Below are 26,572 nucleotides of genomic sequence, written 5' to 3'. Positions count from 1 at the left end.
CTTCTAATTGCGAGAGCCCTTCGACTGGACACGCTTCCGCTTTCGCATCATGCGCTTTGCCATCGGGTTGAAGTCCGAGGTGAAGGTGACTCCCCACTGCATCTGGCGCCGCGCGCTCTCACCTACTGCTGTCTGCCTCAACCCCACAAACAAACGCCTGCGTTGGCAGTATTGCTCTGCCTTCAGAAGCTCTCTACCTATCCCATCCCTGCCTATTTAAACCGCAACATTGAGGAATTTCCGAATGAGCAAAAAATGGCATTCCGACGGGCTTGTGAGGGCGATGGCAAAGACTCACTCCTCCAGATGCTTGTCCCAGTTTTCTCGCCTCTGTGAAGTAGCTGATCATGCCGCGGGCGCATGCTTCCAGCAGATACCTCTCGTACCTAGGTTTACTTTTGCCCTTTTCTCTGGCTTGAGTTTGGTGCTGGTTCGAGACTGGTTGCGGCCCTTATTTCTATTTGCCCTTTTGTCTTCGGCGGGTATGACCTTTTCTTTTCGCTTTATTGCCGCTCAAGAGCTGCGTTGGAGTTGAATTTATAGCCCAAGTGTTGATAGCGAATAGGTAGTCGTTTTGGAGGTAGACAGTTGCAGAGCGCGCGTTTCTGGGTGGATGTTTGCCGGTGGCAGTTTCCAGTGGGTGAGAAAGATTAGAAGTCGACGCGGTCGATTGACATGTATTAGTAGTAGTCTGGCTTGACTGAAGCTATTAAATCTATGCGTTGTCATACCAGCGTCTTGAAGAATCTTGTGTAGGTCTGTATAGAGAGCAGCCTGTAACATGTCCCTTACCGTGGCCACAAAGAGAGGTCATATTCGCCTCGCTCTAGGCTCTGAGACATCCGGAGAACGTCACAGACTCGTCCTGGCGGTGTTTTAAGACGCCAAATAGCCAAGATACACGGGCGGATACGTGTATCGAATGCTGGCCGATGTTGCAGTGTTGCAAGGAGACAAAGGCGAGGTGCTGGAAATGTGGGAGATGTGGATTGCGGAGTGATGACTGACGTTGGCCGATTGGAAGCGCGCATTGACCCCGGCTAGCGCGTTAATCCCTGCATGCTCCCGCTGAGAACTTCCAGAACTTTTTTGAGGTCGAACACATGCGACCGTGTTTGCGACAGGATATGAGACATGGGCAAACGGTCGGCTTTCGAGGCCAATACCAAGAGTGCACACTCTGACCGCGACTCGAAGCGTCAGCGATTCGACGACACCCACGAGCGCAACTCACCACGACCGAATGGCGCCGCCGAGGACATCACGTCTGGGCGCGACTTACAGAATGCGCTGTACTTCGACCAGAGCTCCTCAGCCGGCTTTCGAAGTGGTAGGTGCAACCAGATGCTATGTATGATCAACGGCTGACATGATTAGGCCTAAGTACTTTCAAGCGATTCCTCGATTCGATCCTCTACCCGACCGATGAGCACGACGTGCCCCGCAAGCGAGCCATTCTCCGTGAATACCTAGACACACAGAAAGGAAGAGGCCAAGATGAGAAGGAAAAGACGTTCCTGCAGAACCTGATTCACGGGTGGGACCACGCTGTCGAAACCAACTACAGTGCCGTCGTCTCCCAGGTAACAGCTGTGCTCGCGCTCCTGTTTAAGGTTTATGCGACCCATGGCGATTTCCTCGAGTACGGCACTCTGCTGGCCAAGACTCTGCTACAGCCATCGGTCGCTCGTCGTTTCGTCCGAAGTACCTCAGCGGCACCCAAGGAGGAGAGCGTCATCGCGCCGGCATTGCGACTGCTCACAGAGCTTACTCGGTTCAATGAAGGTGCGCATGCGAGGGCCGTATACGCCAAGAGAGACTTTACGCTCGAGCCGAAGATACTTGGAAGGAACATCAATCTCGGAAGAGAGCAGTCGGCGGCAGACCATGTCAAGAAACCCAGCATTCGCACTACGGCCATCAGGTATCTTCTCATGCATTTGAGGTATCAGGACGAGCGGGCAAAGAGCGAAATACTCTCCAACACCAACGTCGTCCGTGCCGTCTTCGATCACATCCGCGCGGACCCGCCGTTCCTTATCTACGAAATCCTCGATGTATTCACAAGCCATGTTTTTCAAGACAAGACTATTGCAAGGCACACCAAGAGTAGAATTCTGAACGGCAAGGCACTCTCGCGTATAGCCGGTCTGTACAGCTATGAGGTGGAGGAAGGCGCTCTTTCCGAAGGACAGAAAGCACCCGATCAGCTCGCTCACGATTTCCTTCGCTTAGTTTGCACCGACCCTGCTTATGGTGTCATGCTGCCAACACAGGGCTTCTACCCGTCTACTTTTGATGACGACGAAGGCGAGCTGGACGATGCAGCTGACTATGGCAACGATCTGGGCCTGGAATCAGTTGACAACTACAGCAAGACTGTTAAAGTGCGGAACATCATTCTTTCAGAGTTCATCCAGAGCCAGAGGCCATACGCAAATACCTTTCACCAAGAGCTTGTCGTCGATACCTTTCGAGCCTGTCCTGAGCTTGTAGCAGACTACTTTGTCAAACGACGCGACTTCAGTTACGATCCAAAGCTTACTTCGACATGGATAGGATACTCCGCGTTCTTGTATCAAGCTATCCAGCTCCCTGTACCCAAATACTTCGGCGCGAAGAGGAACTTCCGCGACCATCCACCGCCGGTACCTGTCCTTATGAACAGCATCCTTCCACAGCCTCTGAATCAGCAAGTGCTCACTAAATGTCTCAACCATAACTCCGACCTCATCCAGCTGTTCGCCATCCGAGTTCTAATTGTAGCGCTCCAGAAGTTACAGGCCGTTCTCCAGGAGCTCAACAATGCCAGTGCTACCAGATCCTCGAAACAGTGGGAGCAAGCAGCCAAGCGCCTAGTTTCAGAAGTTAGCAGACGTTGCCCGCCGATTCGCACTGTCTTTTTGGCACTGAAGAAACCTGGTCTGAAAGACATGAAGCGGGAGTCGATCACCAGGCTGCTGCGGCTTTACTACGAATCCACGCCCCAAGTTGCGCTACAAGAGAAATTCGATGTTTCGCTACCGTTGTGTAACGCATTGGTAGAGGTCGACAAGCCCACAGCTTCGCCCGAAGACAAGGTTTTCCGTATCATGGAGCTCGAGCACTGGATACAGATGGCGAAACTATCACCAGCTATGCGTTGGTGGCAAAAGCAAAGTACGTTATCTCGACCTCTTTGGACTGCCCTTACTGACTTTGCAGAATCACTTCAATACTCGCCATTTGTAACACTTCTCAAGCTTCTGGTGACATCGAAAGAGAGCGAACTGTACACAGGCATTAGGTCTCTCCTGAGCGACATTTTGAATGACCAGGAAATGTTGCAGACCAAGACTTCACCCGACGCGCTCGATGCACTAATTGCTAGTTTGGGATCAACCTCTGGATCAGTAACGCCTTCTACCGACGTCCTCGAGTTCCTGGACGACTGCTGCGCGCGGTTCACCAAGGTGCCTATCAAGTACTTTGATGATTTAGATGTCATGTGTGGCCGCACTGCGCAATCTACAACTGGGCTTGGGCCATTCAGTAACTTGCTCATGACACTAGTAGAACAATGGCCCTTCAAAGGTGGGGAGACAGCCACAAATAACACGGCGGATACCATTGCTCAGTGGCTGTCGAGACTGCTGTATCTCCTCAAGCTAATTGGCGAAGACGAGACAGCACTGGAACACGTACGCGACGCACTGGTAGAATCAGCGAATGTAGCATACAAAGAGGTGCTGAAGGATGCCTTCTTGTGGAAAATGGGCAAAGAAAGAGCGAAGGAGGCCTTGAAGCTGGCAACCGGGGCAGACTTCAGCGGCTCAGATAGATCATCGACATCGCCGGTTCCAAGGCCTACGGAAGAGCCTGAGCAGCATGCCAAGCTCAGGTCTGCTGTCGATCTTGAAAGGCCACCCGTCGAAGACAAGAAGCACACTGGACTCACACGTTGGAGGAAGAAAGAGCTGAGTGAAGCAATTGATGATGGAGACATTGGAGAACTACTGTTGTGCCTTTGCTCCGAGCACCCCGAGATCCGCATACAAGCCATCAGCAACATTCGACGTGTCATTGCGACTATTATGACAAGCAGTCGTAACAATGCTGAAGCAGACGACACAGCTACTGGACAGCAGGGACTCACTCCGGACTGGGATCTTCAGCAACTCTACCTTCTCCTCTGCGAGGTCTTGGAGTCGGTGGATCCGGCAGGTGCTGAAGCTTTTCCCTACGTTGGAGGTGTATTAGCCGCTCGTTGTGCTGGCATTGTAGCGGATCCCACACACACGCTCTTCAGCACAGTGAACAACTTCCTTACGGCATCCCCCGCCTGGGATGTCCATTCATTACTGCGCTTCTTTTGGCATCGCATCGTTGCCAGTCAACCAGACGACGACACCACCTACCACAAGGAAGTGGACTGGTACTTCGACTATCTTCTGGACAGTCTGCGGACACCTGCAGATATGGAACTGTTTAGGAGGAGCAACATATTTGAGCAGCTGTTGACTCATTACGGCTCCCGATCATGTCCTGCGTCGGCAAAGGACAAGATCGTGAAGCTACTGCTGCGAGCAACACATGTGGAAGGCAGTACGACGCTCATCACGAGGTGCGGGCTTATCCCGTGGATACAGATGATGCTTGATGGCCATGATCCGCGACATCGCGCTCTGAGGACACTGGCCGGGCGTGTCTACGACACGTGCGACCGGGAGAAGGTAGCTGCATGGAGCAGTGACAGCCTAGGCGAAACGATCGCTTCGCTATGCAAGGTCTGAGTTTTGTAGTTTTGTACATGTCTGTAAACCGTATGCGGCGTTGGGGAAGCCACTCGGAAGCATTGCAGGGCGTTGTTTGCGACTTCCTAATCTAGAGGTCATCTGAAGGTCATTTGTGGCGCGATTGCCTGGCAAGAAATCAAGGCTGCCACCATCACGCGATATGGTCTGATTCCCATGCGCAATCATGTCGTGATTACTGTGAAGATGCGGCTTCAGCGAAAGTGCAGGCTGAAGTCATGTGCTGGACCCTAATATGACGCACCTGCTAGGCACTCGTTCCCGCAGCACTTCTTGGCGCGCATCTCCCAGGGCTCTCTCGAAGAGGCCCGCACCGCTCGCGACCTGGACTCAAAACCACAACAAACATCTGCGCTATCAACCGCACACCCGCTGCCTACCCCCAAGTATCCCAGAGCTCTCCAAGACATTTGCACCCCAACCTTGCTGTTCTGCTGTCAGCAGTGAGCTCGCAACCGTTTCTTCTCCGCTTTCTGTCGCCGCACACCCCTACCACGTTGCATCCCACCTCGAGCTCCCTCACCTCCTTCAACGAATTGCGACACGCACGCGTCTGCTCAACCTTTACATTGCGACCGCTTAGCATCACGCCATCGTACACGTCTCTTTGAACCGCAACCGTCACCGAGGCCGCATATTTAGTCCTCGTAAGGGCTGCAGAGCGGGCACTGTTCAATTGCAAGCGAGTCAAGCGATTCACCACCCGCCCGCTTCAGGACAGCCTCCTCACCCATCACCAATAACCAAACACTACACCACCTGCTTCTCCGTCTGTCTCTCGTCCCTGAGTAAAGCAAGCCTCGGCTAGCCCACACACACCTGCTCATTCGCGCTGCATTGAGCTCGCGAGAATGCGGGGGCCTACCTATTCGGAGGCTGACTTATTGGCTTTAAAAGAGTCTCCCCTCGTCAAGAAGCCGGACGGGCTACCTTCAATCCAGCAATGGATGGATGTGCCTGCCGACCAAAGCACCAACAATGGCCACGCCAACAACAATGGAACTATGCGTCGCACTCGGGCCGCTCGAGACGGAGAAGGGGTAACGCCAAATGAGCAGCGACCGCTGATCAACCCCATGGGCCAATTCGGTCGGCGCCAGAGCATGCGTAAGTCTTCTAATGTTCAGGGTATCAAGGCCGCTATTGACGCGCTTTTTGTAGAACCTGGCGAAGAGACAGTGCTCGGTCCGCCAAAGCTAGCCTTCCTCTCGGCGCGCACTCCAGCGAAGGGCACAGGCGATGCAAAGGAACGCACGGGCTTCACCTCTACAGACGGAGACAACGTTGGCGACCGCTTTCCAAAGAACGACCGGTGGACACGGGACCGCGAAAACGACCGGAACCGGGACAAGGGCTACGCCAATGGCCGTCGGGTTCCACGTGAGGACGGTGAGGGCTGGACAAATGTCAAAGGACGCAAGAGTCTGGGTCAAGAAGATTTTGAGCGCTTTCACCGTAATGGCGATCGCAACCGCGACAAGCACGAGGGGGACCCCGAGATGGACGTAGCCCCACGCCGTGGCAATCGCGAGCGAAACGAGCCGCGCTGGGGTCGTCGCGACGATAAAGATGACGGTACAAAGACTGGCGTACAGGGCGGTTGGCGCGAACGAGACCGAGATCGCGAGCGAGACAACGGCCGCGAGTGGAACAGGGGCGGTAACCGTGGTGAAGAAGACCCAGAATGGATGGACACCAAAGTGGAGAAGAAGGAGTTCAAGCCTCGCACACAAGAGGACTTCCAGCGCTGGAAGGAGCAAATGAGGGCTAAAGATACCCCGGCTGGCGAAAAGGAGGAATCAAGAGAGGTTCCTGCAGAGATATCTACCGCTGTCTCAATCACCGCTCCGCCTATGCTGACTGCGCCCCTGCACGCGCCTTCTGCGGCCGAACCTACACAGGGAATCCTCTTCGGCAACTGGGGTAGAGACAAGTCGGCAGAGATCCCACCAGCAGAGACCATCTCGGCGAAACCCAAGCCAGATAAGAAATCGAGGTTTATGACAATGTTTGCGAAACCTGAAGAGTCGCAAGCGCCCAGCCAAATGCCGGCCCCGGCACCTGCATCGCCAGCACCTGCCATGGAAGCCAACGCCGACAAAGAAGGCTTCCAGCGTATCCTCCAGATGCTTGGTCAAGTAAGCACTGGGCCTTCCCCGGGACCCCAACCCCCTACGAGCATGCCAACCCCAACGAACGGAATGAGGCAGGGTGGAGGCGTCTCATTAGACTTCCATCAGCAATCGCCGCCGCCGGATCTGCAGCACGGTAGACCACCTCCAAGGACACTCGAACAGCAGAGCATATTGGAGCACATTCTGGCTCCACGAGCCGGTCCACCGGATTCTCGACCTTCACAGCAATCGCGCTTCAACAGCATGTCGCCAGAGAATGCGCTTTCTGAACAATTCAGACCCCCACGCCCTGACTCTGGCCATCCAGAAGATCACTATCCTCACCAGCCCCCGCCGCAACGTAACGCCCCGCAAGATGCAAATCTCGCAGCTTTGTTGAACAGTCGTCAGCGCGAGGATACGCAACGCGATCAAGTCACGAAGCAGCGTGAGCGTGACTTCCTATTGAATTTGATGCAGCAACCTTCTCGCGCTACACCGCCGCAGGTACAGGGTCACAACTTGCCTCGCCCATCTCAGGAAGCTCACAACATGCCTTTCTTCGAGCAATCAAGACAGCAGCCTCAGCACCCTGCTCAACACCAGGCCAAGGGTCGTGGCGGTCTGCCTCCAGGTTTCATCGAAGACCCTCGTATGTTCACAGAGAACGAGATGCTGCGTCGTGAGGCTGCCGATCGCCAATTGGAGCTTCAGCATATGCAAAGACTACAACAACAGCAACAGCAACAACAGGAGTCCATGCGAGCCAAGAACCAGCGCATGCCAATGGGATATCCAACCCCGGAAGATCCACTAATGGGCCTCCAGCGCCGCAACACAGGAGGTGACCCGCGCATGCCAACCAATATGGGTATACCTTCGCAGCCTGTACCGGATATGCCATATATGGGCGGACGAGGTCAACCGGGAATGCCGCCAACACCGCAAGAGCGGCCGAACATCGCTCCACCACCAGGATTCGGCGGTCCAATGCGTCAGCCACCTGGCCTCAATGGTCCCAACCCTCAGCAAATGGGACCTGGAGGACCGAGCTTCTCAGCTGGCAACACACCGCTTGGTCATCCTCCTGGCTTTCCGCCCGGTGGCAGTATCCGCGGATTAGGCTTTCCAGGCGGACCAGGAGGACCCGGTGGTAATGGCATGCAGGGCCCACCTGGCTACTTCCCACCTCCTGGCTATGGCGGCCCCCCAATGCCCGGTATGCGAGGTGGTGAAGATCCACGCATGATGTTCGACGGCCAATTCGGCGGACCTCCACGCCAGCAGCCAGGTCGTCCTGGGCCACCCAATATGTACTAGCTTCTCGTACAGTCTCGACTGAAGGGCTCATCTTCGAGCTTGAATGTATTCGGGGTTCACAAACCATCAACTTTACATTGATTTCAGCAGAATGTAATAATGTCAGTTCTTGGCTTCAAGCGTAGCGTCGGCGTCGGGGATGCTGTATATTTGGGTCTGGGCCTTCCCTTTTCTACAGCGATATGTCCCTGGGAAGGACAGGATTGGCATGTCGTCAGATTTCAGATGTGATATGTCTGATCTCTGAGGGTTTTATGTACGTACAGTCACTTGGGCACTCTGATGTATAGAGGGGCTACGAGGCGCGAGACGATGCCATCGCAGCAAGAACAAAGATGTACTGCGCTACTGCAGCGTAGTTACATGAAGAAAGAAAGAAACAAGAAGAAAAGGCCAGCTCGTAGATCATAGAATGTATCGACAGTTGGTGCAACTTGATATCTCCAATGATTGTGATACGCATGTGCCTGAAAGTTTGGTATGACACTGTAATGAATCATGCAAGACGGTTTTGATAGGGTTAACATGCTCATGTTCATAGACCAGGTGAACCTCGACTTGACACACGCAGCATGTACAGTTATCGAAGTATAGAAAGAATTTGAATTGCATTGCTCATGTGTATCACTGAATGATAAACGCCAGAAGATATCCCCCACCTTAGCCACATATGCTCATTGACATCATCCAAGAATGCTACATTACCAGCTCACTCCTCAGCTCGCTCACAGTACAAGCATACCGAGTAAGCTTCCCGCAGCCAGAATAGCGTACGCGCCCATGACTAGATCGCCGTGGGGGAAGAAACCGGGCGCGTTAACGCTGGGAGCAGCACCCTCAGAACTGGAGCTTGCTGCACCACCGCTGCCGCTGCCGCTGCCACCACTCACAGCTGCAGTACCCTTGCCCGTAGCCTCAGGTACACTACCATCGCCCTTGTTGCCCGCAGCACTCAGTAGCGAGGCACAGTTGCCAGCAGTGGTTGCACTCTGGATGCTAGCTCTGCCTGAGAAGCTGCAAGCATCTGCGCGCTTCTTCTGGCCAATGTAGTATTGGTTTGCGACAAACGCAAGTTGGTCCTTGGGGTCGCAGCCGGAGTAAGCACCGAAGTCACCGGTTGTGGAGTTGCGTGCAATGCCGTTGCAGTAATCTTCGTTCTCGCCGCAGATGAAGTTGAAGTCGTCGGCGTACTTGTCGTCATCGTCAGATTTGTAGACGCACTGCAGGCTGTCGACCATACAGGCGCATAGCTGGGGGTTGACGTTGGGAGGCAGTGGCGAGGCTTGCGCGAGCCATGATCCTCCGACTGAAGGGCAGGCAGGTGCCGAGTTGGTGGGTGTGTATTCAGAGCGCTGAGTAATAGTTGGAGTGGCGGAGGCGAGCTGGCTCTGTAGAGAGGTGAAGTCGGGGTAGGGTGATACGCTGGCGCCGTTATCAGCGAGCGAAACGAGTCCGTAGTCGTTTTCACCCATGAACCACTCGTAGACGATACCGCCAGAGAAGACGTCAGTCATGTTGCCGTATAGAACCTCGACTTCGGTGAATGGACGGCTGGTGGGACCGTCATCCAAACCTACGATGCATCCGTATTCAGCGAAGAAGACAGGGACGGGGTAGTCAGAGAAGAAATCGACGCGCTCGCCATAGGAAGAAGAAGCGTAGTTGCTGTCGCCACACCACGAGTAGACGTTGTAGCCCCAGAAATCGATGGACGTCTTGTTTCCTGAGTCGCCGGGCTGGCATGCGAAGTAGTGCGCAAGCTCATTGCGCGACGGCACATCGGCAGTCGCGTAACCCACACCTAGCGTGTTGCGGTAGTCTTGGTTTTGTATATATGTCTTGGTGTCGCGGACAGCAGCCTTGACAAATCCGGCAGCAGCCGTTTGGTTGTCGCTGCTGACGTTCTCGTTGCCAGCAAAGAAGCCAATGACGTTCTTGTATTTGCTCAGCGCGTCGATAACCCCTGTGTATCGCTGATACAGCGTGACGTCCCACTCTGGGTTGTTCGATTCGATCGACGTGCCAGGCTCTCCCAGGTCGGAGATGACATAGATGTCTGCGCTGGCCAGCTGCTCCATGCAGTCATCGTGGTTTTGGGTCGGATCGATAGCGTATACGCGGATGACATTTGTGTAGATCTGCTTGAGGTAGGGAATGTCTCGTCGGCAGGCGTCGCCGTCGGCTAATGGATCTGTGTATTTGGTATCGGCGCTTGTCGAGCCATTGGGAGAGTAGTTCTGCTGGTATGCGACACCCTTCAGATAGCTTGGATGCTGTCAGTATCGTGCTCTAGACTGGCAGAATGGGCGTGTACTCACAACTGCGAGCCATTGTTTGTGTAGAAGAAATGTTGGCCATAGACCTCAATGTCTGGTATGTCGTCGTAACTGGCCGCCTTTGCCCCGCTGGTGGCTAGCGCCGCCACGGCAGCAGAAACAATACCCTTCCACATTACCATGCTGTTTGTCGATAACGAATGTAGGTAATGAATGAATGGGTATTCGAAGCTTTCTCAGCGCAGTGCTTGGTAGGCAGTGCGCAAAAGCTTGGTTGCGGAGTGAGTGGATAATGGACAAAGAACCGCAGTGTTTCCGGGGCAGCCGGAGAGTTATTGTTTTCCTTGGTTTTAGGGAACCCGGGACGCGTGTCTTACGGGTTACGGCCTGGCTGCAGGTACTATACTATTTCTATCACTTGGGTGGCTATGCTGACAAGTCGCCCGGCCCGAGGTGGCGACGTAGGCGCTGATGACGCTGCTGTCGTTGTTTGGTGTGGGGCTGTCGATTGGGCGATCTATCGATTAGTCGAGGGCTAAGCTTTTCGGGAGCGTTTAGTGGGTTTGCTGTCCCCAGTTTTCTTCAATCTTGGTTGGCGTCGCGCTGTGCTCAAAATCGGGCAGGCATTTGACTTGTCCGTTGCTGCTTGCTGCGTGAGTTGGGGAAGCGACACGCGACGCAGGTCCAGAGGCCCGCCACCAGCCGAACCACCTCAGCCGCGCATACCCCGTATCTCGCTTGTTACGATGGATGTTGCAAGGATGGCTCCTCAGTGCCGAGGTCCGCCAAACAGTAAAGAGAAGGAGCAGGCCTTTTTGACAATGCTGTTATTATCGGCGACTTGTACAAGATCGGATGGAATGCCAACTGAGTGGAAAGAGATAGGTATCGTATACACGACCTCCGTGCCATTTGCCAGCGGTGACTGGGCGTTCGGGAATAATACAATAATACCCTCACCACGGCAACTAGCTGCGGCCCTGCAGCGCTCACCTCGCCGCTATCGCACTAACATCTCCATGCGCAAAAAGAGCCGACGTAAGGGTGTACGTAATCTGCGGTCTTTGATTCGTATTCCGCAAAGAGAGAATCATTCCAGATGCCCCCGTTTCCTCAGAACACCCTCCCAACCACAAAAGCCTCAAAGACCGCGTTCTCAAAAGCTTCTCTTTCAACCACACCGCCAAAGCCATAACACCGCACCAATGCCACCAATTTCTCTTTCAAGCTGTCCCACCTGTATGTCTCCAGTCCCGCAAATCCCTCTTGTCGCCGGATATAATCCCACGCCTGTACTGGCGTGACTTCGCCGTCTTGGAGCGGAACACAACTAGACAGTGCCAAAAGCTGGTCTATACTAGCCTGTGGAACCTCCCAGGTCGAAGGAGAGAATTGTCGTTGCCCAGGTGGTGAAGGGTGGTGATGAAAGAGGCATGCTGAGACCGTCAAGGCGTGGCCGGTCGAAGCAGAAGTATCTGTGTCGGAGCTGCCAGTATTAGGAGAAGCCACATCGATATGTGGTAAACAGGGAGACTCGAGACTATACGTAGAAATTTAGTGACGACGCAGTGAGGAAAGAGAACACGGGGCTCATACGTCAAGACGAAGTCCATGCCAACGATCTCTGGGTCCATGTTACCCATGCATATCGCAGAGCCACCGGGCGAACCCGTGGTGGATGTGTACCCTGATAATGCGGAGCCAGACAACGGCGGACTTATGAGCTGTGCCGAGCCGGCTGCATGACAAGTGTCAGCTACCACAGATTGAGAACAATGGTCGTAGTCCAGCCGTAGTGTACTTACGTAACGATTGCTGAGGCACTTGTTGTACGTATATCTGTTTCCGTCGGTTCTTTTTCTTGTTTTCCTCTTGCCCAACGGTCAGAGCGATCCTCTTCTCACTCCCTACGTTCGCTCCCTCTTCCTGTTGACCAAGTCCTACTCTTGATCTATCGGGTATCGCAATGCCGTTCTGAGTCAGCAGACTCTTCAAGAAAGCGACTTCAGAATACAGTGTTTTCGTCTCCTGCGACAATCGAGCTTCATTCGCGCGGAGCTGGACTACTTCACTTTCGAGAGAAGCCGTGTATGCTTCTTTGCGCTCGCGATGTGTTCTGATTCATGTTCAGTAGAGCACCTGACGTATAAACACGGAAGCGCAACGTACTTCTGCGCTCGTCGAACCTGTTCTCGCCGCCTTTGTCCTGGATTACGCGTATCGCCATCGTCTGAATACAGCGAGATGTATGCTTAGCGACCCGTACCTGGAGCTTCGTAGGCCCTGATTGGACATACCGTCGGGGGAACTCTTGTCGCCTTTGAAAGGCTTGAAGGTGAACTTCATCACGTGCACAGCCTGTATGGTGCTCCGGTATTCAGATGTGGTGTTCTGTCAGCCACCCGATAGGAAGACCGGAAATGGACCACTGTGCTTATGGTCCCAAAGTGCAGAAACCTGATAGGTAATCAGTCTCTCTCGGAAGACAAGAGCGATCAAGGCGACGAAGCTGCGCGTGCTGCGCAGATGCCAAGTCTAGTGTTCCCATTATGCCGTATCCATCTCAAATGTCGCGCCAATGACAACGGCCCGGTTGACATGTCTGACGGGCGCAGTTGAGACACGGTGTCACAAGTCAAATTGCGCGCCCTGGCCCTGTTCTCAGCTGGGAATTCTAGGCTAGCCCTCTCTGGTAATTGCTTCAGAATCAAATTTACTCGTTCAGGCAATAGATCGACGAAGCGCTCGCTTGACACGGGCACCGTTTCGTATTTACCGCATACCCGATATGTACCATCTCTTCGCGCTGCATTTTCCATGAAACCAAGCGACGGGTGGTGCGGAGAATCCTTGTAATCTTCAGCCTGAGGCTATAGAAGTGGCTTGCTCCCCCGGTCGTCCTCTGAAATTATACGCCATTCCGGATTAGGCAATCTTGATCGAATAATCGCGGTCTCTTGGAACGCAATAGTATGAGGATTTGGTTCCAAGGCAGTTTCTATAAGAGAAGGATATGTCTTTGATGATGGGGCCTTCAACAGATCAGCTGGACTCTCTATCTTACCTTCTCCAAACATTCGCTCTCAAACTACCGATTTACACCTCGCCATTAATCTCTGTTCTGTATTTACACCGTACTCAACACCGCAAACATGTTCACAAAATCATTCCTCTTCGCTCTCCTTCCATCGGTGGCGGTAGCAGCACCACACCAACGACCCCGTCCAGGCGCACACCAGGGACAACAACAAGGTGGCATGAGTTGCATGCAGCAGCAGAGTGCTGGGAAACCTGCTGTCGGCAGAGCCATCTACATGTTGACTAATGATGCCGATAACGCTGTCGTTGCGCTGCCCATTGGAGCCGATGGTATGCTTTCGCAAGGCAAAGTTATGAAGACGGGTGGTGCTGGTTCTGTTGCTGTCGATGCAGATGGCAAACCCGCGACGCCTGATGCATTGGTTGGCCAGTCGGCATTGACTGTCGTTGGGAGCGTAAGTTTACACACACGGATACGCGGACAACATCGAGAAGAAAGTATGACTAACGATTTCCAGAATCTGTTTGCCGTGAACGCTGGCTCCAACACGCTTACCATGATGACTATATCAGCCAACGATCCCACTTCACTCGCCTGCGCCGGCAAGCCTGTAGCCATACCTGGAGAATTCCCCAACACCGTCGCAGCATCTGCAAAGAACAAGCTCGCATGCGTGGGAACCACGGGTGCACTAGCTGGAATATCATGCGCACCTTTCTCCGAGCAAGGGCTTGGACAGATGGACGACCTCCGGCCCTTCGACCTCGGACAGACCACTCCCCCCGTTGGACCCCTAAACACCGTGTCGCAGGCGTTCTTCTCATCCGATGAGTCCGCTCTCTTCACGACCGTCAAGGGCGATCCAACCGTAAACAACACAGGGTTCCTCTCCACCTACGCAGTGCAAGCTTCCAATGGCGCCGCCGCTCTCTCGAAGAAAGACGTTCGCAGCTCACCCGAAGGAACCGCCGTGCTGTTCGGCTCAGCTACCATGCCCAACGACCCATCCTCCCTCTTCGTCACCGACGCGTCCTTTGGTGCTGCCGTCCTATCGGTAGACTCTCAAGGCCAAGCGACAGTCAAAGGCTCCCAGAAGATCGACGGTCAAGCAGCAACCTGCTGGGCAACAATTTCCGATGCAACAAAGAGCGCATTCGTTACAGACGTCGGTGTCAACCGTGTTGTGGAGATGAGTCTAGATGACGCGAGCATCATCATGCAGCTCGATCTGTCTGCTAATGGCGATCCTGGTCTGATTGATCTCCGCGCTGCAGGCGACTTTGTCTATGCCTTGAGTCCTGGCAATGGAACCACCAACGCGGCGATTACAGTGCTCGATGTTTCCGGAGGTCAAGGGTCAATGAAGCAGGTGCAGCATTTCGACCTGGGCGGAATGGCAGGAAAGACCGCTCAAGGTATGGCTGTGATGATGTGAGGGGTCTGCTGGTGTCTTTGTAGTATGTAGTTTCTACTTTTGTTAGTTTTTATATGTATCATACTCGATGTTACGTGCGCGCTGCTACGCTGCCTGTACATCATGAAAGCCAATTATTTGCCATAACACTACTATAGTGTGTCATTGAAGTCTCTTTTAGTGTAACGTCCTGCACCATTTCAATTCGCACAGGAGCGAGTTCTACAGTATTTCTACATTTTGTACAGGTCGTTCAGTCGTAGCGTTCGTGCACTCATCTGAGGCCAACTGTGTGTAACCGGCGTATTTGTTTCCTCTTTTCTGGGTTTGAAGCGGGCGGAAAGAAATCACCAGGAGTGGGACGTGGTCGGTGCATCTGTTGCGCGGGTGTCGGCGGGCTGGCAGACTTGCTAGACTCGGTGGGCGACGTGTTGAGTGCCTGCGGCGACTCTTGTGTTCGATAATCAAGATCTTCGGCATCCTCTTCCAGATCTTCGATGTCTTGCTCCAGTTCTCTTAGTGCTTCATCGGCGGTCTTGTCCTTCCTTTGATGTGTCCTTAGCACTCCACCCCACAATGTCTCGAGGTCTGTCTCGGCTCTCTTCTCTTCTGTGAACATCTGCACGACTACATTGACGCCAGGCTTGATGTCTCTGAAACCGACAAACTGTTTCACATCATCTCCGGGCATGTGCGTGTCATCGGGATGCGCTTCCAGTTTCCCAAGTGTGCAACAGATCCAGCCTGTGCGTATACCGTCGTCAATGTTGCCTTCGGGTGCGGAACCACCAACGTTTGCCAACATTCGCATGCGCTTGGCCTTTCGCCTCAGCTTGATCTTCAGCTCATTGCGACCCAGCAAACCGGCTGCATTCGCCTTCAGTCCGTGTTCGCGTCGAAGGTATCGGCAGAATCGGTCGGCTGCTACGTGGAGATGCTTTTCCGAGCGCGCTGTTGCGATGAGCATGATCAGCTTGGGGCCGAGCGCAGGCGGAGGGTCAAGATTTCGCAGGTCGAGCAATTGCAAGTCGTCGAGACCGGCCGTGATGGAGACATATTCGAGAAGGGTGGCTAGGAGAGGTGGCGGGTTCGGAGGGAGGTCTGGGATCTGGGCGGGATTCAATGCGGGCGACGGGACCGATGACTGTTGTCTGAGATACCACGGGATTGCATTGTCTTGTTGGGAAGGTGGCGTTGTAGATGGCGAGGCTTCGGTCGCGACTTCTGGCGCAGCTTCTTTCCAGCCCTCGGAGGCGTTCGTTGTGGCTTCCTGGGATACAGTGTCCTCGTTAACAGGCTTGGAACTGTCGTCGAGGAAGGCGAACCCGGGATCGTCGGTTGAAGGATCGTTCTTATCTACCCGCCGAAGTGCACTCGTACTGAAGGCGCATCGTGAGACTGTCGAAGGCGCGGTGCGCAAAGATGCGCCATTGGGTCGGGGCACTGAGGTAGATTGGCGAATCTGGGTACTCCGACAGGCATTGCAGATGAACCTAGAAGAGGCAGCCCTAGAGAAAGACATGGTGTGGATAGAGCAGACACGAATAGTGGCATGGCACTGCGCAGTTGGACTTTCTCGATGACATCGGTGTTTCGTAGCACCGACTGTGGGCCCCTACTAGCGTCCTATGAACTTCCCCATCACATGTCTGGCCTTGTAGCACCAGCATTGTGATGACAGCACGCTATCGTGTATAAACGATATCCGTCGCACGAGTTATAAATGGCACTACTATAGAGTGAAAGCTCGCTCATTCTGTGTCTATGATAACACTGATATATTGTCTTCAGCGGTTTGGGTAGCGGGATGCATCTGCCAAGAGAGCTAGTGGGGGCGAAAGAGGGCTTGCGGCGAACTTTTGAAAATCATCGGGCACGCGGGGCACCAATTTCAAAGCAGTCACTGACTGTCCGACTCACACCGACCGCTGCTTCTCTCCTTATATATCCTTCCCCTGGTCCTCTGATACCTAGAGGGACGCGCACTATCGAAACCTCTCTATCCAAACACCACCGCACACATGGAGGGCGTCGTGATGGATGCTCAGCGCTCTTTCGCGCCTGAGCCCAAGAACTCGGCCACGATTCTCTGCGCAGACTGCGGCGCGCCGGTTGACGGCACACTCTCGGGCGCCTTTTGCTACGACTGCATCAAACTCAAGACGGACGTGACGGGCGGCATCCAGCGCGAGGCAATCCTGCTCATGTGCCGCGACTGCGACCGATGGCTCTCCCCGCCCACCACCTGGGTCGTCGCTGCCCCCGAATCGCGCGAACTGCTCGCTCTCTGCCTGAAGAAACTGCGCGGACTGAACAAATTGCGAATCATCGATGCCGGCTTCATCTGGACGGAGCCCCACAGCAGGAGGATCAAGGTTAAGATTACCGTGCAGTCGGAGATCAACGAGGGCGCCATCATGCAGCAGAGCTTCGAGGTCGAATACACACAAAACTACAACCAGTGCCCAGACTGCGCAAAGAGTTACACCCACAACACATGGAGGGCCTGTGTGCAGATCCGCCAGAAGGTGCCACACAAGAGGACCTTCTTGTACTTGGAGCAGTTGATCCTCAAGCACGGAGCCCACAAGGACACGATCAACATCAAGGAAGTTCACGACGGCATCGACTTCTTCTTCTCCCAGCGAAATCATGCCGTAGGCTTCTGCGACTTCCTCAAGGCCGTCATCCCAGTCAACATCAAGCGCTCCGAGGAGCTCATCTCACACGATATCCACACTTCAACCAAGAACTACAAGTTCTCCTTCTCCTGCGAAATCGTACCCATCTGCAAAGACGATCTTGTAGTCCTCCCTATTCCCCTCGCAAAGAAGATCGGCAACATCTCGCCCCTCACACTCTGCACCCGCATCGGCACCTCCATACAACTACTCGACCCTTCGACCCTCCAGACAGCCGATGTCGCCACGGACATCTATTGGCGCACACCGTTCCGACCCCTCGCAGACGTACAGGAACTGACCGAGTTCATTGTCCTGGACATCGAGCCTCTGGGCAAGTCAGTAGGCCGCCACTTCCTCGCCGAAGCCACCGTGGCCCGCTCCTCAGACATGGGCGTCAACGACACAACATACTACTGCCGCACACATCTTGGTGGTATCTTGCACGTCGGCGACTCGGTCATGGGTTACCTCCTCAGCAACACCAACTTCAACAACGATCTCTTCGACGTTCTCGAAAACAACAACAAGTACGCGGCCGCTATTCCAGATGTCATGCTTGTCAAGAAGTACTACCAGCGATCCAAGAAGAACAAGAACAAGCGCAACTGGCGCGTCAAGCGCATCAACAAGGATGAAGGCGAGATGCTGCCCCGTAAGCAAGATCAGGAGAAGATGGAGCGCGACTTCGAGATGTTCTTGCAGGACGTCGAGGAGGACCAAGACCTGCGCGCTACCATGGCGCTATACAAGGCGCAGCAGGAACAGAAGCAGCGCGACGCAGATGCCATGGAGACTGAGAGCAGTCTTGGTGACGATGAGGATGAAGGCCTGCAGATTCCGATGGATCAACTGCTGGATGATTTCGAGGAAATGAAGATGCACGACTGAAGTTAAAAATGACGAGATCAATGTCGCATGAGTTATGGCGTTGTGGCTTGCTGCATCTACGGGCGTTTGGCGGGTAAAAGGGACGGGAAGTACCACGTTTATAGAATTGTCGATTTCATCCAATGTCGACTGGGCATCTTGTCCTTCAATCTCAAAATACTTTCATTCACCTCGCCATTTCGTTCGTCGCTGTGGCTGTAGAGGTTGTGACAATTCTACTGCTGCAGGTGAAAGCAGGAATTGACATCGTTCGCTATCATGATTCTCGTGGCCTCAGCGCGGCGACGTAGGTGCCGTATCGCTAGCTCAGTGCGGCTGGTAGTGATGGCGACAGTTTCACCAGCTTGCTTCAAGCCTCTCTGAAGGTTCATTTTCAGGCCTCACACAGCTCAACAGTTTACACAAGATCGGCACGGATAGGCCCGGTTCTGAACTTTGATCAAGGCTTGATGGTTCCCCTTGCCCACGCCCAGCACCTTCCGCGGGGATATCCTTGATCACGTCAACGGATGTGTGCTGCCTACTGCTGATGTTGCAGGCGATCCGGATCTGCAATTGAAGGTTGCGCCATGTGTCATGCGCTACTCAGGACAGCGAAAGAGTTGGCGCGGCCGACTCAACAGCTAACCACCTGGGCACCTGCGTGGCGATGTCGAGATTCTCCGTGAGCTCGAAAGTTCAATGCCACAGTGTTCCACGAGTGTTCTCTGTCATTCTAATTTACAGTTCCTTGCGCAATCTACGAGTAGGCTTTCCGGCTCTTGTGGTTACCGGTGCCTCGCGTGTCGCACCATCGCCGCCAGCTTATCCTGGCCACACGCAATCCTAGGTAGTTCAGGAAATAAGACTCGCTCCCGTCCGAACGGCTTCTCACCGCGCTCGAACGAGGTTGCGGGCTTCGCTCCACTGAGTCGTATAGGGTCAACTTTGAGTTTCCTGGATTTTAAGTTTTGGCGGAGAAAGGGCCGCCTTCATCCATAGCCGTACGCGACTCAGCCGGCATCGCTAGCAGAGCCGGCTGAAAGACCAGCATGCGCAAGGGCGTTTCTGCCACTTGTGAACATGGGGTAGAGCCTCTCTTAGGGATATGACCTGATGCGCAAGTCGCAATTCCTCAGCTCGCAGGTTGAGTAATCGATGCCTTTCGCACGCAGGCAGACTACGACACCTGTCACACAGTTATCTTAACGAATCTCATCTGAGATACTTGCCCGCCATGGCCGACGAGTTTACTCGCATTGTCGAGGAGATGATGCTAACTCCCCCGAACCCAAATGCGCCCTTACCACTGGCGAACAAGAAAGGCACGATGTTTGGTGTCTCGATACCATTCCACGTAGGTCCTTCACGACAATACAAACGTCCTACAAACTCACCGTCATAGGTTTTGTGCTGGGTTGTCGTAGGCTTCCGTCTTCATACTCGCCTGCGAGTTGTTCGTGAACCCGGTCTCGATGACCTCTTCGTAGTCCTAGCGGCTATATTCAACTTGACATCTATCATAGCCTTCCTCCACGGTAGGCCTGCACGACTCTAAACTCGTGGTCGTTGTACTGATTTCTCGCGCAGGCACCAATTATGGCATGGGTCATCATCTTATCTACACCTTACGAGAGTTGCAACCAACCATGATCTGGCTGTATATCACAAATGCCGCGTATCATACGACCACTGTCTTCATCAAGATATCCCTACTCCTACAGTACCTGAGGCTCTTTCAGCAGGGCGCTCGCCGCATCATTTGCATCGTACTTCTCGCGTTGGTGATAGCATGGGGCCTGACTTTCTCATTCATGGCTTGGGTACCCTGCTTTCCAGTAAGGAACTTCTGGGATCGACAACCTGGCTCTAAATGCTACGGCTTCGGATATCGCACTATCAATGAGGCGAAATTCACGATACTCGCGTTTGCTGCGACGAACATGGCGTTCGATATTGCCATATTCCTCGTCCCGATCACGGAATACTTTAGGAAAGATCTCAGACGGAAACAGGTGCTTGCCATGACTGGACTGTTCGCTCTCGGTTCGATGTAAGTGCAGATTCTGAACACTCCAGCATCACCACTGACAGACGCAGTGTCGTACTCATGGCTATCCTCCGCCTTTGGAGCACCTTCAAAAACAGTCAAAGCATGACCCAAAGTTTCGATTTCACATGGTGGTACCCCGAAGTCCTCATCATCTCCTGCCTCGAAATCGACTTCGCGATAATGTGTGCGTCCATGCCTATATTCTGGCCCACCGTCATGGCTTCCTGGACCCAGATCTTTGTCACCAACGAGGTCCGCGTTACGCACCACGAACGTTTGCCCAACGATAGCCGCGATAACTTCGAGTTGGTCAGGAACACGTCGTTGAAGAGCACAGGGAGTGCGGAAGAATTGGCAAGGGTTACGAGCGAAGAGCAGGACACGGTGTATGGCGGATTTGACCCAGAGACGGGCAAGGATGGCAGATTTGCTGCTATGCGAGTAGAGGTACAACCGCAGGCACAAAGGACACGGAGACTCTGAAAAGCATATTTCCAGGAAATCCAGCTCATGGCTTTGACTTTGACACTTATGTCCATACGTGTGGTCGCAATTCGGTACTTCCTCTGTCCGACACGCTCGACTTCTCAGCATTGAAAATGCCAGGTGTGGAACGTAGCTGCATGGGCCCCTGCAAGAAAGATCATCGAGGCACAGCTCGACAAGCTGCAGGCCAAGCCCACTCCACGCGGCAATTGACCTCGGTTGCAATGGCTCGTCGCATCCTCCATCGACATCTTATTTCCGTTCCTTCGGTACGAAACCCTCATATGAGCACGGTATAATGTTGCTACACTCCCTTACGTTGCTCGTCTCTTTTGCGACGGCATATAACCATCATCATGCGGAAACGGAAACACCTGCAGTCCGGACATTTTTCTACGTCGGGGGTGGCTATACTGAAGATGGCAAGGGTGGTCATATATTCAAGGACCAAATGTATGTCGAAAAGTTAACGCCAGTGTCCACCAAACAACATGATACGGACCCTATTGTTTTGATCCATGGCCAAGCGCAGACTGGAACTAATTTCCTCAACAAACCGGATGGAGGGAAATCATGGAGTTCAAGATTCCTTGAGGCTGGCCATACTGTCTATATCCTGGATCAAACCTTCCGCGGCCGCTCCGCCTGGGCACCAATGGCTGGTGCTGATGCGCCGTCGACTTATTCTGCTGAGCTCATCCAGCAACGCTTCACTGCTCCCCAGCAATATCGCCTCTGGCCCCAATCCACCCTTCATACTCAATGGCCAGGACCGGGAGTGATGGGCGATCCTATCTTCGACGCTTTCTATTCTTCCAACGTCCAATTCATCCTCAACGCCACTTATCAACAGAGCACCATGCAAGCAGCTGGAGCACAGCTTTTGGACTCGATCGGTACTCCCGCGTGGTTGCTTGGCCACAGCCAAGGAGGTCTTCTGCCGTTGCTCATCGCTGATGCACGGCCCCATCTCACGAAGGGCCTCCTCTTGGTGGAGCCGACTGGTCCGCCCTTCCAGGAAGCAGTCTTTGGATCTGCACCAGCGAGGAAATGGGTAGGTTCACCAATCTTTCGGTCTCATTTGAAATGGCTGTTGACTTCAAAATCTACAGGGCTTGACAGACATACCGATGAATTATTCGCCTCCGGTCACTGACCCCGCGATCGACTTAGCACAACAGGTTTATCAGCCTACCAACCTGACAAGTAACAATGCTACTATTCCTTGCGTGTTGCAAGCAGCCGAGCCAGCCCCGAGACGGCTTTCCAATCTTGCGCCGCTGCCCATTCTCACCGTTACGTCCGAAGCTAGCTACCATGCGCCGTACGACTACTGCACTGTCAAATTTCTCAAGCAAGCTGGCTGTTCCAAGGCTGAACATCTTGAGCTTGGAAAAGTCGGCATTCATGGCAATGGGCATATGATGTTTATGGAGAAGAACAGTGATGAGATATGGGAACGTATCCATGATTGGATGGGGACTGCTAAGTAAATTCCTTTCAAGATACTCAATCCTCAGTGCCAGCGTGCTGAGTTACAACTCCACAGTCTTTAAGCTACTCTTTCAGCTAGCCATCTACATAACCCGCCTACTTGTCCATGGTCTCACATCTCTCATCCATTTCAACATTCATGTCCGTTTTGCTGCGCTTGTTCCGGATATCCTTCCAGCCTATACCCAAGCTGGCAAGGGTAGCCAGACATGCTATGCCTACCAAGAAGTAAAAGACATCGCGCAGACCGTCCGAGTACGCTCTCAGCACGCCATCTAGTTCTCCAAGCGGGACGAGGGCTCGCACAGCACTGGCACTAGATCCAGCATCAATCGCCGCCTGGGGAGATATTGTGGGCGCGTAGCGTGTGATGGCTGAGCGGAGTGTCTGCGCAAATATCGTGTTCGCGATGACGACAGCGATCGACGTACTGAGGTTCTGGAAAAAGACGACACTGGCTAACGCGACTGGGTATTGGGCCGGGGATACGGCGTTCTGCACTGCAATGATGGCCTGAAAGCGTCAATGATGCGACCTTAACCTGTGCAAGACTTGGACTTACTATCTGCATACCACATCCTCGGCCAGCGCCCAACAAAATCTGGTAGCCGATCCAGACCGAGGCTCTCGTAGATGCTGTGAACGTTGATACAAGACCGTTGCCGATTGCGGTTACGATACCACCGACGAGCGCCCAGGGAAGATAGTAGCCCATGCGGGATACTATGAACAATAAGCTACCGAAAGCATGAGCTTGATAGTGTGGAGACATACCGGCAGCACCTGTTGCGATAACAACGAGAAGTTGGCTCAATATACTCGGCAGTACGTGTACACCACTGTCCGTCGGCCCATCGCCCTTCACGGCCTGGAAGTACGTCGGCATCCAAACACTCGCTGTCATCATACAAGTGATAATACAGCTGGCGTACACGCAACTCGTCCAGATGATGCGCTGTCCAAGCAGCTTACCTGGAAGCATGGCTTGGTCGCCCATTCTTCTCTCCCAAAATATGAAGAGGACGGCGCATGTTGCAGCACCACAGAGTAGTCCGATGACGACAGAGGAGCTCCAGGCGTACTTGCCACCACTGCCTAGCTGGAGGGCGAGGAGCAGCATAACGGACGGAGGGACGAAGAGAGCAAAGCCGAGCAGATCGAGGTCGGGTATGATTTTGTGGACGAGGGACAGAGTAACTCGCGGCTTCGTCGTGCGCTCGGGAATGGGAACGAAAGCGATGAGGGCGGCAGCCACTCCACCGATGGGTAGGTTCATGTAAAAGCCTGGGTTTGGGTTACCGTCAGCTTTAGAAGAGAAAAAGACAACGCGACAAGTCACATCACGTACACCAACGCCAGACTGCATGCTCAGTCAGAGCACCTCCGATGAGTGGCCCTGCGACAATGCCCATTTGCGCAGCTATCTTCTCGTCAGCATACAATCATGCCGACTTCCATCGTACAGCATGCTTACTCCCAAGTACTACACCGGTGTACACTGTCGCATAAGATTAGCGTGAACCTTTTGATATCTATGGAGCTAAGAACGTACCTGGACTTTTCTCCATAGGCACAGCCCCTGCTAAGATCGTCATGGCACCGTTCACGATGCCAGACGCTCCTAAGCCGGCAACCACTCTTCCTGCGATGAGGACGGCCGATGAGCTGGCGACGCCGCAAAGTAGGGAACCGAGTTCGAACAAAGATACGAATGTGAGGAACACAATCTTGGTATTGAAGTGTGTGTAGAGCTTGCCGGAAAGCGGTTGCAACGTGGCTCTAGTAGCGACATCAGTAAAGGCATCGAATTCGTTCACCCAGACTTGCAAGAGTGACAAAAGGATGTTTGAAGAAGGCGACGTACGAAGCGAGCGTAAAAGCACCAATGTACCCTAATCACAGGTATACAAAGTCAGTATACGTCTCACATCGCGGTTTCGCAGTTACACTTACAGCCTACATCTGGAAGCGAGTGGAACTCGGATGTAATGCGTGGTATTGCCTAATACCGTTAGAATCCGATCATCATACGAGCGACACAGGCGATACATACAGTACCCATGATGGAGGTGTCGAGGCAGACGAGAAATGTAACTAGCGTTAGGCTACCGAGAAGGGTGAAGAGTTTTGGACCCTTGAGATATCGATCTGGCGGCGGCGTGTCGCGATAGCTGTCCATGTTGGCTGGCTGCTATGTAGGTATGTTCAGGTTCACGTAGAATTTGTCTAGGTTGTTGTAGGTTTCGAGCGAAATGTAGTGAAATGTTCGTGTGCAAAAGGCCAACGAGCGATAACGATATGCAGTGATCAGGTAAGAGCAGGTTTGAATGGCATATATAATAGGAAGTCGCATGTTGACCTGTGGCTTTGTCCATGGATCGGGTTTCGGGCGGGTTTGACCTGCATATCAGGCAGCCGCAGCCGGAAATTAGGTCAGATCCTCGCAAATCCGTCCCAAGCTTCTCGTAATGCCCTATTAATCATTTAGGGCCTATCTCAAGTGTAGCTTTGTGTCCTTCACCATCTGCGCAAACGTCTGTAAACTGATCCATTCAGACCCACTCACATGGCTCAAGGATTGAAAGCATTAGGCAACCAGAAGTCACTCGAAAAGTCCAGTGCCCCAAAATCACCAAAACCGCCATTCCATCCATCCGATGCATTGCCCATGTCGTCATCGTTCTCCGTCGTTGGAAGTTTCCAGTTTGGTGCCATAGCCCTTAGCGTTTCCGCAGCCGCAGCAAACAGAGTATCCTCGCCTGTCTTGGCCTTGAATTCCGTGTTAGCCTGCTCAGCAATCTCGGCGAACCTCTCTAGACATTGCACGATGTCGAAGCTTGATTGAACGATGGGTGGTATCCAGTCTGGGATTCCTTTGAGGCTGGCGAATCTGTACAAGGTCTTGATACAATACGAGAACACGAGCATTGATGGAGCCGTCAGACCTATGACTCCGCCATTCCAAGCGTGTTCTCGACAGGCTTTACTGGTCTCTAGGAGCTCCATAAAGTACTCGATACGCCTGGGCTCAAACGCTAGATGCGACACTGACAGCTCATCCGTAGGCTTGGTTAAGAGCGCAAGATCGTAGATGGCAACCTGGGCGGTTTGATTGAGACCGATTATTAACCCTGGAGTAATTTGAGCGCTGAAAGAGGTGACGGAACGATGATCTTACAGTGCTGTAGAATCTCAATGGGAAGTGAGCTTTTGAAGTTGTTGAGCGCCAATATTAGAGGGTCAATAGCCATCATAGCATGCCTTGCTGTATTGTGATCATCTGAAGCTCTTCGCGATACTTCGGCGGCGCTGACAACAATCTTTGCCAGACGCGCAGCGGCGACTAGTATGACGTCCCCTTCACATTCTTTGTTCTTACTGAGGTGGTCGCACGCATCTTCGATCTGCGACGACCAGAGCATCAGGTCATATTCGAAGATAACAGCAACACTTCTAGCGTCAGTTGAGCTACGATGAGTTTACTTGCAATCTTACTTGGCGCATAATATGAAAACAGATAGAAATGCTCTAATACCCTCTGTCTTCCGAACTTCCTTGTTATCAACACGAGGGCCTAGGCTTGGACATCCCGCGGGTTGCGTGGGCTTGTCGAGTCGGAGATCGCTAACCAGCGTTTTTGCAAGACCGCACATGGAGCCCAGGAACTGTTTCCCATGCGTGAAGTACGGTGACCTAACAGCATTAAAGTTGGAAACACTACACATGATCTGCGTCCTTACCAAGCTATGCACATGATGACAGTCAAGAGCAAGTCAATGCTCCGTTCTCCCTGCACAATAATCCTGGAAGCCAATTGTTCTCGTAAGTGTTTGCTCAACTGGCTTTGCTTCGTTATTGCTTTGGTGAGTATTGTGCGGATAGCATGGCAAAATAGCGGGTATTTGAGATAAAGCTCGTCTGTGGTAGTATTCTCCGACATAGGCATGAAGGGGAAATAGTACAGATAGCTCGTCCGGAAGTCGTCCACCTGATCGCTAGACAAGTGCTTGTCGTTGTCAAGACCATCGGTC

The 26,572-nt window shown here is 53.2% G+C and overlaps 10 protein-coding genes across 10 annotated transcripts; 6 read left to right on the top strand and 4 right to left on the bottom strand.

The window, feature by feature from the left end:
- Positions 1–1,134: 1,134 nt before the first annotated feature.
- J4E88_004587 (uncharacterized protein) lies at positions 1,135–4,772 on the top strand (the record flags this gene model as incomplete). Its single annotated transcript, XM_049398231.1, has 3 exons — positions 1,135–1,330; positions 1,378–3,159; positions 3,205–4,772. 3 exons carry the CDS (start codon positions 1,135–1,137, stop codon positions 4,770–4,772), a joined length of 3,546 nt encoding a protein of 1,181 aa, XP_049255792.1.
- An 872-nt stretch (positions 4,773–5,644) lies between these two features.
- On the top strand, positions 5,645–8,227 carry J4E88_004586 (uncharacterized protein; the record flags this gene model as incomplete). Its single annotated transcript, XM_049398230.1, has 1 exon — positions 5,645–8,227. The coding sequence occupies one exon, from the start codon at positions 5,645–5,647 to the stop codon at positions 8,225–8,227; it is 2,583 nt and encodes an 860-aa protein (XP_049255791.1).
- A 725-nt stretch (positions 8,228–8,952) lies between these two features.
- On the bottom strand, positions 8,953–10,685 carry J4E88_004585 (uncharacterized protein; the record flags this gene model as incomplete). The annotated part of the gene is made up of 2 exons (XM_049398229.1): positions 8,953–10,492; positions 10,546–10,685. 2 exons carry the CDS (start codon positions 10,683–10,685, stop codon positions 8,953–8,955), a joined length of 1,680 nt encoding a protein of 559 aa, XP_049255790.1.
- A 2,970-nt stretch (positions 10,686–13,655) lies between these two features.
- Positions 13,656–14,978, top strand: J4E88_004584 (uncharacterized protein; the record flags this gene model as incomplete). The annotated part of the gene is made up of 2 exons (XM_049398228.1): positions 13,656–13,997; positions 14,061–14,978. The coding sequence occupies 2 exons, from the start codon at positions 13,656–13,658 to the stop codon at positions 14,976–14,978; spliced, it is 1,260 nt and encodes a 419-aa protein (XP_049255789.1).
- A 253-nt stretch (positions 14,979–15,231) lies between these two features.
- ATP25 (ATPase synthesis protein 25 mitochondrial) lies at positions 15,232–16,479 on the bottom strand (the record flags this gene model as incomplete). Its single annotated transcript, XM_049398227.1, has 1 exon — positions 15,232–16,479. One exon carries the CDS (start codon positions 16,477–16,479, stop codon positions 15,232–15,234), a length of 1,248 nt encoding a protein of 415 aa, XP_049255788.1.
- Positions 16,480–16,978: 499 nt separating this feature from the next.
- NMD3 (ribosome-binding protein) lies at positions 16,979–18,529 on the top strand (the record flags this gene model as incomplete). Its single annotated transcript, XM_049398226.1, has 1 exon — positions 16,979–18,529. One exon carries the CDS (start codon positions 16,979–16,981, stop codon positions 18,527–18,529), a length of 1,551 nt encoding a protein of 516 aa, XP_049255787.1.
- A 1,216-nt stretch (positions 18,530–19,745) lies between these two features.
- On the top strand, positions 19,746–21,044 carry J4E88_004581 (uncharacterized protein; the record flags this gene model as incomplete). The annotated part of the gene is made up of 4 exons (XM_049398225.1): positions 19,746–19,865; positions 19,914–20,046; positions 20,099–20,561; positions 20,609–21,044. 4 exons carry the CDS (start codon positions 19,746–19,748, stop codon positions 21,042–21,044), a joined length of 1,152 nt encoding a protein of 383 aa, XP_049255786.1.
- Positions 21,045–21,345: 301 nt separating this feature from the next.
- Positions 21,346–22,540, top strand: J4E88_004580 (uncharacterized protein; the record flags this gene model as incomplete). The annotated part of the gene is made up of 2 exons (XM_049398224.1): positions 21,346–22,101; positions 22,160–22,540. The coding sequence occupies 2 exons, from the start codon at positions 21,346–21,348 to the stop codon at positions 22,538–22,540; spliced, it is 1,137 nt and encodes a 378-aa protein (XP_049255785.1).
- Positions 22,541–22,637: 97 nt separating this feature from the next.
- On the bottom strand, positions 22,638–24,603 carry J4E88_004579 (uncharacterized protein; the record flags this gene model as incomplete). The annotated part of the gene is made up of 8 exons (XM_049398223.1): positions 22,638–23,054; positions 23,104–23,264; positions 23,316–23,438; positions 23,514–23,825; positions 23,890–23,961; positions 24,016–24,039; positions 24,094–24,363; positions 24,600–24,603. The coding sequence occupies 8 exons, from the start codon at positions 24,601–24,603 to the stop codon at positions 22,638–22,640; spliced, it is 1,383 nt and encodes a 460-aa protein (XP_049255784.1).
- Positions 24,604–25,112: 509 nt separating this feature from the next.
- On the bottom strand, positions 25,113–25,963 carry J4E88_004578 (uncharacterized protein; the record flags this gene model as incomplete). Its single annotated transcript, XM_049398222.1, has 2 exons — positions 25,113–25,672; positions 25,720–25,963. The coding sequence occupies 2 exons, from the start codon at positions 25,961–25,963 to the stop codon at positions 25,113–25,115; spliced, it is 804 nt and encodes a 267-aa protein (XP_049255783.1).
- Between the last annotated feature and the right edge of the window lie 609 nt (positions 25,964–26,572).

Source organism: Alternaria novae-zelandiae (assembly GCF_023758075.1).
Source record: "Alternaria novae-zelandiae strain BMP 2774 chromosome Unknown scaffold_8, whole genome shotgun sequence".
Classification (NCBI taxonomy): domain Eukaryota; kingdom Fungi; phylum Ascomycota; class Dothideomycetes; order Pleosporales; family Pleosporaceae; genus Alternaria; species Alternaria novae-zelandiae.
This window is presented reverse-complemented; position numbering and strand designations above follow the sequence as displayed.